Source organism: Propithecus coquereli, unplaced genomic scaffold (genome assembly GCF_000956105.1).
Source record: "Propithecus coquereli isolate 6110/MARCELLA unplaced genomic scaffold, Pcoq_1.0 Scaffold124, whole genome shotgun sequence".
NCBI classification, from domain to species: domain Eukaryota; kingdom Metazoa; phylum Chordata; class Mammalia; order Primates; family Indriidae; genus Propithecus; species Propithecus coquereli.
The window spans coordinates 2,509,264-2,519,250 of NW_012136525.1; the positions used below are offsets into that span (position 1 = coordinate 2,509,264).

General features: G+C 43.5%; 1 protein-coding gene across 1 annotated transcript in view; it reads left to right on the forward strand.

The window, feature by feature from the left end:
- Window positions 1-607: 607 nt before the first annotated feature.
- LPCAT3 (lysophosphatidylcholine acyltransferase 3) overlaps window positions 608-9,987 on the forward strand; it is a 33,209-nt gene continuing 23,829 nt past the window's right edge. Inside the window, exon 1 of the mRNA XM_012637813.1 lies at window positions 608-955. Coding sequence (XP_012493267.1) covers window positions 694-955 — 262 coding nt within the window. The 5' untranslated portion in view covers window positions 608-693. The remainder of the gene's footprint in view (window positions 956-9,987) is intronic.

Genomic DNA, 9,987 nt, shown 5'->3' on the forward strand with positions numbered 1-9,987 from the left:
AATAGTGACAAAACTAGTTGGATTTTTTGATTAAAATGATAGTGTTAAACAGGCGTATCTTCATTTCATCGCCTCTCAGGGGAAGGTCACGTTTTGCTATAGGAAACTGCACAGGAAAGGGATCCCTGAAATAAAGGTAGCAGGCAAATAGTGTTCCTCGGGCATTGGGCTCTCCCCAGACCCTTCGGGACTGAAGGCAGCCAGTCCAGCGGCTTAAGCATTTAAGAACAGCCCAGGCGTGCCGTTAGGAGGCGCTCGCGAAGCGGCAGCAGGAATTCCCGCCTCTCGGTTACATGCCCCAGTAACCCCAGCGCGCCGGCGACCGAGAGTAACCTCGCTGTCGGGTGAAGGAGCGCCCCCGCCCCGACTCTCGCCTGCTCCCGCCTCGGCCAATGGGAAGGCCGCGAACGAGCCGGCCAGACTCTAGCGGACCGACTCCTCCCCCGAGCAGTTAGAACAGAGTTGTTCAATCACCAGGCCTCAGGTTTGGACTTTTCCGATGGCAGCCCTGGGTATCGAGTCCAAGCCCCGCCCGCCCTCGACCTGCCCCGGTTTCGTTCCCGGCAGGAGTCACCTTTGCCTTACAAACGTTCGGACCCGCCCTCTTCCTACCTTGCTGGGCTAGGCCCCGCCCTTTTCTCGGATCGACCAATAACGGGGTGAGCCTGGAGCCGCTGGGCGGGCCTGCAGCCAATGCGCACGCCGTGGGCGGTCCCCGGGCCGGAATTAGGGGTGAAGCTACAGCGTTTTGCCCACATTCGGGGCGCGCGGAGCTGGGGGTCCCTGGGGGCGCCCGCAGTTAAGATGGCGTCCGCAGCGGAGGGGGACGTGGGATCGGCGGTGGAGCTGGTGGGGGTGCTGCGGTCGGCTTTCCAGGAGCTGAGCCTTAACAAGTTGGCGACGTCCCTGGGCGCGTCAGAACAGGCGCTGCGGCTCATCATCTCCATCTTCCTGGGTAAGAACCCTCCTGCCTTCCTCAGCCCCCTCGCGGAGTCCCGGGGGAATTGGGGAGGACTGGGGACCTGACCCCTCTCTCGTCCCGGAGGCACCCCCGAGGGCTTGGTGGGGTGCGGGTGTGAATCCTGTAGCCCCCCCGCCAGCTCTTGAGGGAAGACAAGTCCTGCCTCGAGTCTGGGGGCGCTGTGCCCTCTGAACCTCTTCACCTTGCTCTTCGACCCCTGCTGTGCCCTCTGGCCCCTCATTCCGCGTCCCCACCCTGTCTCATCATGCCATGTTCTACCCTTGCCCTCACGACCTATCTTTGTCTCTCTCTCGAGTTCCACTTTCTGTCCGTGTGTCCTGCTGTCTGTTATTAATAACAACTCACACACACGCGCGCGTCTCATCGGTAGGCATAGGCCACCTAACTTAGACGTTGGGGCCTTTTCAGACCCGTATTCCGTACTTATTTTGAGTCTCTATTTTGTGCATTACTGGCTTATGTTACACTTTTGTGTCTTTTCTGTCCCAATTCTAATATTTCCTTCTTATACCATGTTGCTTTATTTTTTCCTTAGCCACCCACCTGTCATTTACCCTGGGATATCATTTTAATACTAGGCTTGGGAAACAGGTCTGACAACCCCCTTAAAAATGATCCATGCTATTCCAAGAGTTTATTACCCATATAGTTCAAAGGATATAGTGCATCTTTATTTATGGCACAACAAGCTGCATGATAACTGGTTTATAGGCTTTTTTTTACCTCATCCTTACTCCATGGTGTTTGAGTACATGGAGGCAGCATGGTACAATGGTAAAAAAAGTGTGGGCTTTGAAGGCAAACAGATCAGACCCAGCTTTGCTGCTGGGCACAAACTGAGAAGTCCTAGGCAAGCCCCTTAACCTCTCCTGGCCTAATTTTCTTATCTATGAAATGAGTACAACAGTGCCTACATGTAGGATTGCTGTAAAGTTCTGTAGGAATTCCAAGGTCAAGATCAGGGATACATAAGTCATTTGAGTAGTTAGAAGGTTTTATGAAGGTTATAGAACTTTAGCTAGGAGAGTGGGGAAGAATGAAGCAAAAACTAAAGTAATGATAAGGAAACAGGCCTGGGGCAAGAGCAGTTCCACATCTGCCCAACTTTATCTCAAACACCATAAGTAGTTTGAGAGTTGGGCACATATGGAAAGCCTTAAATACCAGAAAGAAATTTGGAATTTATCCAGTTGTCAGTAGAGACATTGACATATGATATCACCAAAGGGTGTTAATCCAATCTAGATAATGGGAGAGGCATTAATTCATATTTAAACAACCTTGGCTAATAGCATTATATGCCTATTACATATCAAACCAAGATGATCTTCCTTTCTTCCAAATAAAGGTCACCTTTTCCCTCCCATGTAGTATTGTAAGATTTTAAAGGTAGAAAGGTCCTTAGGTTGTGCGATTTGTTCAGTGTCACCCAGGCATAACCCAAGTTTATTGACACCCCAATCTAGGGTTCTTTACACCAACATTGAACTTCCTACCCTTTCAACCTTATTTCTGACCCAGTTATTTGTTGAGATTGTAATTAGCAGTTAATAGTGTCTACATCCTTTAGTTAGGAAGCTCACTTTTGGTTTCTTAACTATAAATTGACGGTATAACAAAAGTAACATCAAATTATAAGGGGCAACCTGTTAAATGGAGCTAGGGCTGGAATTAGGACTTGGAGTTTAACTTTTGTGCGCTGACATAATCAAATACTGCCTGTGCACTTCTGGTGGGCTACTGCTATGTACTGTCGTGGGACACACAGCTGACTAGGAAATTGTTTTGCCCATATCCTACCCCTCTTCTCTCATTACCATCAATCATCAAAGTAATATACACTTGGTGTAATACATCTACCATGCTCCCAAGCCCCTCTGCCCATTCTACCATTTCCCATATCCCCCCTTCCTGTCTCACATATACTATTGTTCAGTAACTCACAGTATTTCTCATTTTTAGATCAACTTTGGGCGTCCCGTTGCCTTATGTCAAGTATAGCTCATTCATGTGGATATGTAATATTGTATTTCTAGGCATAGATTAAATACACGCATATAAATATAACTTGATAAGCTTGAAATGTGCATGGAAGAAGGTGTACATTTTGTATTACCACTTATGTTTATTGTAACCTAGAAACAAGTAGCCTTTCAGCAATGGAGCTCCCAGTTCCTGAGCCCAGTTCTCTCAGGGAACTGGGATACTAGAGGAAATCCTTGCTAGAAGTGCCAAGAAGGCCTGTAGTCCAAACTTCCGATTCACTTTCTACTTATAAGAGATTAATTTGGGTTAAAAGTAGCTCTCTCTAAATGCAGATATCCCAAGGGAAGCGTTAGATATATCATTCACGTTTTAACCATAAATAATTTTTAATCAGATAGTCTCATTACTATTTTCTTAACATCTTACTTTCTCTGCTTAAGTTCTGTGGTTTGATCTGGGGGTGGGGCACAAAGCATCAAAGCAGTAGCTTTTAAACCTTTTTGACTGGGACCCATGGTAAGAAATACGATTTATATTGCAACTCAGTACACACATACATGTATGTGTATATATGTATTTGAACCAATACATATATACACATATATATGTATTTGAAACTTGTTTCAGGAAACAATACTTGCCCTTACTGTTTTATTTTTTAGTATTGATTATGACTAAGTTGATTTCTTGACTTAATAATGAGTTACAACAGACAGTTTGAAAAATCCTGAGTTAGAGGCTGTTACTCTTTCAAGGAAAGAGTAAGCTTATGTGGACTACTACTCTGGAGTATTTCGAATATCCAGAAGACTCTATTAAAGGAACGCGTGCATGTTTGTGTTGTGTGTGACACAGTCGCAAGGAGTCTGGCGCAAGGGTACTAAGGAGGAATTTTGCTGTGAGCCCTGCTGCTGGCAAATGCTACTGGAAAACATCTCCCCTTCCACAGCTTGTGTCTCATCACTCCTTAATATAATTAATGACAATAAATTTAATAAAATGTTCCTACTGTGGGTGAAGCAGTATTCTGACCCTGCAAGGGCAGGGGTAGTGGGAGCAGTAGGAGCAGGGGGAGTGCAGGAGCCAGGCACTCAAAGGTACTGCGGTCTGTGAGGGGGCACACTGTGGGCATGAGATAAGTGCACTCAATACCCCCATGAACGGCAGAAACACAGGCGCCCTAAGAGTACAAAGCATTATGAAATTGGCAGATGGGACACTTCATAAATAACGAACCTTGAAAGTTGAGTAGACCGAGATGGTAAGACTTAAGAATAGCATGAGCGTAAAAGCACTGAGGCAGGAGCATGTGGTGACACGCTCAAGGAATAGCAAGTCTCCAGGTCAGCTAAAGCAAGACTTAAATAATGAAGGGGTGGGAAACAAGGCTGGGACTGTATAGGTTGTGGAGTCTCGGAGGCCAAGGTAAGGAGTTTGTACTGGAGTGGATGATAAGGAACCACTGGAGACTTTTGAATGGGGAGTATTGTGTCTTGAGCTGTATTTTGCAAGATAAAACAGCTGCAGGTGATTTGAAGCTGGCATAGACAAGAGGTAGGGACAGTAAGGAGAAGGGACAGTGATCTAGATAGGAAGTTATAATGACTTGGAGGCAAGGTGGTTCACTGAGAGGGGAAAGTAGGGACCTCCCGGGAGATAGTCTAGCAATACTGACTCTTCTGAAAAAAGGTAAAATCTGCAAGCACTGTCACCCACATAGCTGCTCACGCCAGAAACCTAAGAACCAGACTTGTCGCCTCCCTTTCACTCACTCCCCACATCCCAGTCACCAAGCCCTATCAATACGACCTCCAAATTGTGTCTCAGATTCATCTACTTTTCTTCATCACCACAGCCACCACCCATCTGTCATCAGAACCACCGAGTAGCCTCCTGACTGGTCTCTAATTCTGTTCTTGCCCCCTCCAGTCCACTCTCCAAAAGCAGCCAGAGCGATCCGATCCTGTGCCTCTCCTGCTCAGAACCCTTCAGGGGCTTCCAGATGTGGCTGGTAAGCCCCTGCCTGCTGCTCCAGCCTCGTCCCATGCAAGCTCACTACCTTTTAGCCACGTGGCCTTTCAGTTCCTCAGGAAAGGCATGAAGCCCTCCCTGCCTCAGGGCCTTTGCACGTGCTGGCCCGCTGCTTGGGGTGCTCTTCACTCCGTCACTTACCTGACAGACCCCTTTTCATCTCTCCGGTCTCAGTTCAAATTGTCACTTCCTCTGAGAGTTCTTCCCTGACTCTCATTTTAAATTATGTCCCCTGTTACACTTTCTCATAAGGACTGGAATTTCTTCCCAAGTACATTAATATAATAATTTGTAATAGTATATTTGTAGATGAGGGCAGAAACCATGGAAGTTTTGTCCTGTGTACCCAGTGTCACAGTACTTGGCTTATAGAAAAGGCTTGATACATACTTGTTGTATAGGTCAATGTATGACTAAATGACTTGGCAACTGATTGACTGGAAGATAAAGAAGTAAAAAAAAAAGAGAGAGACTCCATTCTCCTGCCTGGGTAGGTAGAAAGATAATGGTGTCTTTCACAAATGCCAGAGGTCAAAAGGAGGATCATGTATTGCTCAGTGCCAGGTAATGGTCTGGTTTGGGATTTATTTTAGGTTCCAAGGCCACTTCTGGGTATCTTGGGAGTTGTGGCGCCCAGTCTTGAGCTCAGGAAAGAAGCCGGGCTAAAGATACAATTTTAAGGAATGAGTATTGGTATCATAACTGAGTCAGAGAGTGAGTGAAACGCCATGGAAAAGCTTAATGCAGAGAAGAGAATTTAATTCACTTGATTGTGTTCATGTTGCTACTCCTTGATAATAATAATAGCTGGCATTTATTAAGGATTTCTGTGTGCCAGACATTGTCCCAGATGCTCAACAGGCAATTCCCCACCAAAACCCGCAAATTCCCCGTAAGATAATTACAGTACTATTATGATGTCCCTTGTACAGATAGGAAACTAGGGCCTACAAAGGTTAAGTAACTTACCTAAAGTCACACTCAGTTCTGCCCTACTCCAGGGTTCGTGCTCTTTACCATATTGGGATTGGGAGGAGCACATGGGGGTGGAAAGATAAATGTCCTTGGTGTCATTTTCTGTTTTCACTCTGCATGGTTAAACCAAGATGTAATCAGCATATGAGCTACCTCTCAGCGTCCAAAGCTAGAGCTGGCCAAATGGAGCAGATGGCTACCCCACTTAGTGTGAGTGTTCTCTAGTCTTGGCCATGACTGTGGCTTGGCTGTTGGACTGATCAAAAATTGCAGCTGGGGGTAAGAATTCATTCCTCAGAGGTTCAAAATTAGCATCACTAAAGTTAGCGACCTTTAAAATCAAAGGAGATCCTACAGTTTAGTTCCCTTTGGACCTAAGTCAGGTCTGGCCCTTCAGGAAAAAAATCCATTATTCAGTACAAAAAGCTTTCTTCAGGTAGCATGGAAATCACAATATAAAGAGACCAAAGCTAAGCTTGATGGAAATTAAACAGCATTAACTAAACAAATGGGACTTCTGACATAATACAAAGCAGGGTCCAAAAATTCTACTACTGTAAGGGAATTGTCCTAAATGACTTTCAAGGCCCCTTCCAATTATAAAAGTCTAGGTATATTCTACAGTGTTTGTTTACTTTATTCTAATTTATAGCCACAAATTTCATCATAATCTAAAGCTTCCTGTTTGGGAATTTCTTTTTCGTTTTTTTGTAGAGACATGGTCTCACTCTGTTGTCCAGACTGGTCTTGAACTCCTGGCCTCAAGCAATCCTCCCACCTCAGCCTCCCAAACTGCTGGGATTATAGGCATGAGCCAACATGCCCAGGGGATTTCTTTTAAATGTATTTTTCCAACTACTTTTTATCTGTACTCCAATAGCTTACATCGCACAAAACTTCATGTTTTGAATTCCAGTATAACTTTATTGTCAGACAGAATCATTTCTTTGCAGAGGCTTGTATAAATTAGGACCCATGGGGTTATTTGCACAAGCTGATTTACAAAAAAATTACATATCCATTGACATTAAAGTATATCTTGGCAGCTATGTGAACTCACTGAGGTATCCAGTCCAGCAGCCTTTTAAAAATGATATTTAGTCTTCAGAAAGGAAAAATAGCATTTCAGCTGGGCCTTAAATGGGATGGTAAGATTCCAGTCAGGTATAGATGAAGGGGAGAGCTTTCCACCTGTAAAGAAAAATGAACATACATGTGGAGATCAGGTTAAAGTGAGAAAAATCTGAGGAACAGCAAGTAGGCCTGAAGACCAAATACCATTTTTAAAAGGAATACTGCAGGCCAGGCTCGGTGGCTGATGCCTGTAATCCTAGCATTCTGGGAGGGCGAGGCGGGAGGATCCCTTGAGGTCAGGAGTTTGAGACCAGCCTGAGCAAAAGCGAGACCCTGTCTCTACTAAAAATAGAGAAAATTAGCTGAGCAACTAAAAATAGAAACAAAGGCCAGGCATGGTGGCTCACACCTGTAATCCTAGCACTCTGGGAGGCCGAGGTGGGAGGATCGCTCAAGGTCAGGAGTTCAAGATCAGCCTGAGCAAGAGCGAGACCCCGTCTCCACTAAAAATAGAAAGAAATGATCTGGACAACTAAAAATATATATAGTAAAAATTAGCCAGGCATGGTGGCGCGTGCCTGTAGTCCCAGCTACTCGGGAGGCTGAGGCAGGAGGATCGCTTGAGCCCAGGAATTTGAGGTTGCTGTGAGCTAGGCTGATGCCATGGCACTCTAGCCCGGGCAACAGAGAGAGACTGTGTCTCAAAAAAAAAAAAAAAAGGACCACTGCAACAAGTAGTTCTCTCTAGCTAGAACAAGAGCTGGATCCATAAAAGAGTAATAGAGAAAAACCTGATAGACCTTTCAGGTAGGTGGGAGTGGATGGCAGTAAGGTATAACATGTGCATTGTCTTTAGAGACCTGCAGGCCTAGTTCAAGTTCTAGATCAAACATGTACTAGCTGGTTCACCATAGACCAATTTCCAAACTTCAGCCATCCATTTCTTCATGTTCCCAAAGACCAATTTTATTAAAAAAACAAGGTTAAGAGTTAAGCAACATATCTGATAAATAAATTGTAGACTTATATTGAATTCATAACAAGCAGCAATATTTTGAAATAATGCAAAATTTTTATGAATTTTTAAATAATACAATCATCAAAGAAATTTTCTATTTCTAGAGGACTGCATAGGCATACCCTTTGCGCGGTGCGTTCATTCTCCTTTGCTCTGGAGAAGTTTGAGAACCATTGCTCATTGGGACGCTGTGAGGACTAAATGAGATAAACTGTGTAAACGTTTGACCAAGCCTGACCCAAGATAGTTTTAAATAATTGTTCTTTCCCTTCCCCCTCAATAAATATTCATCTCCCTTCCCAAGGTGACTCAAAGTGTGGCCTTGGGATGCATCTGTGTCTCTTGGGAACCTGTTAGAAATGCAGATTCTTGGGTCTGCCCCAGACCTACTAAATAAGAAACTCTTGACAGTGAGGCCCAGTAATCTGTGTTCTAACAAGCCCTGCAGGTTGTACTTAATACCCTAGAGTTTGAGGGCCCCTGGTTTAGTGTATTTCTTCATGTATCTGTTTTGTAATACTTGATGTACTGACAGTACCTTAAACGTTTTGAAATGTCATTGTATCCTGTGACCTTTGGAATAAACAAAACTCTCAGATTCCTTATGGCTTAGTTTCTCCCATTTGGTGACATATCTTGTTATTCTTCAAATATTGTTACTGTTGAATCATATTGTTAATATCATTATGTTCATTATCATAACTATCATCATTATTACATGCACCATCTGCTTCACACTTTTGATGAAAAGGATAGATACGGAGGAATTGCATCAATCCCCTTGAGCAGCATTCTCCTAATTGATCTCCTTACATTTCTTAACATGATTAATAAATTGTGACTTGTAGCTTTAATAAAAATTAGGGGTGCCCTGGTTGCAGCTGGCAGGGAAAACTGGGTTTCTTTTATTTTTTATTTTTTTTGTTAGCATGAAACGAAGTTTATTGAGGAAGGACAAGATAGGTTTACAGAATAGGAGTAAGATGTGTTCGCCACAGAACGGCGAGTGGCCCCTCCATCGGAACAAACGGGCCGGAAAGCTGTTCTAATGTCAAAGTAAACTATCCTTCTCAAGCACAGAGTTTTTAAGGTAGGGGGTGTGTGTGTGTGTGTGTGTGTGTGTGTGTGTGTGTGTGTGTGTGTGTGTGTGTGTGTGTCTCTCTCTCGACATTTTCCAAGCAGTTGCTGAAATCAGGGACCAGGAGATTAGGGCCCACTTGGAATTCTCTTGGTGAAACAATAATAGCTTGCTAGAGACCTTCAAAGCTTATCTATAATTTGTATAACCCAAAAGATGTTGTATGCATCTTTATTTCTCCCTATTTTCAAAACAGGAAGGGGGTGTGGAGAGTAAGACACTAAAAAAAGGATAAGTAATTTCTAGATAAGAATTTCCTTTTAGCTCAAAATGAACTGGTTTTTTTATCTAAGTTCTTACCTATTCAAGCAGAAGCTTTGAAGATAAGACACATGAAGCTCTGGACACCTTGAATGAAGGATCCTGTATAAGCACCATATGTATGATAATTGTTAATCATAGAGGTTTCTGATAGAAATATCATTTCATTATAACTGTAGGGACAGTTTGTCAGAGAGTGAGTAGAAGACTATCAGATCCAGGTTTTGTTCTTGGCTCACATTAAGTCATCATGTAGACTATTTAAAATGCCTCACTCTAACCATAGGCTAAAGTTTAAATTAAAAATAAAAAGCTTTTGTCAATTAATTAAAGATGCTTTTTAGTACCAAGTATTCATGTTGCTATGGCATTTTCATAAGAAAACCGTACATGGTCACATCTACTACCTAAAATTATATATGGTGAGATAGTAATTTTATAGGCAATTAAGAATTCACTATAAAAAATAGAAGATTTGTGTGCATATATTGTGTGCAATTCTTATGAAGATATTAGATCCCA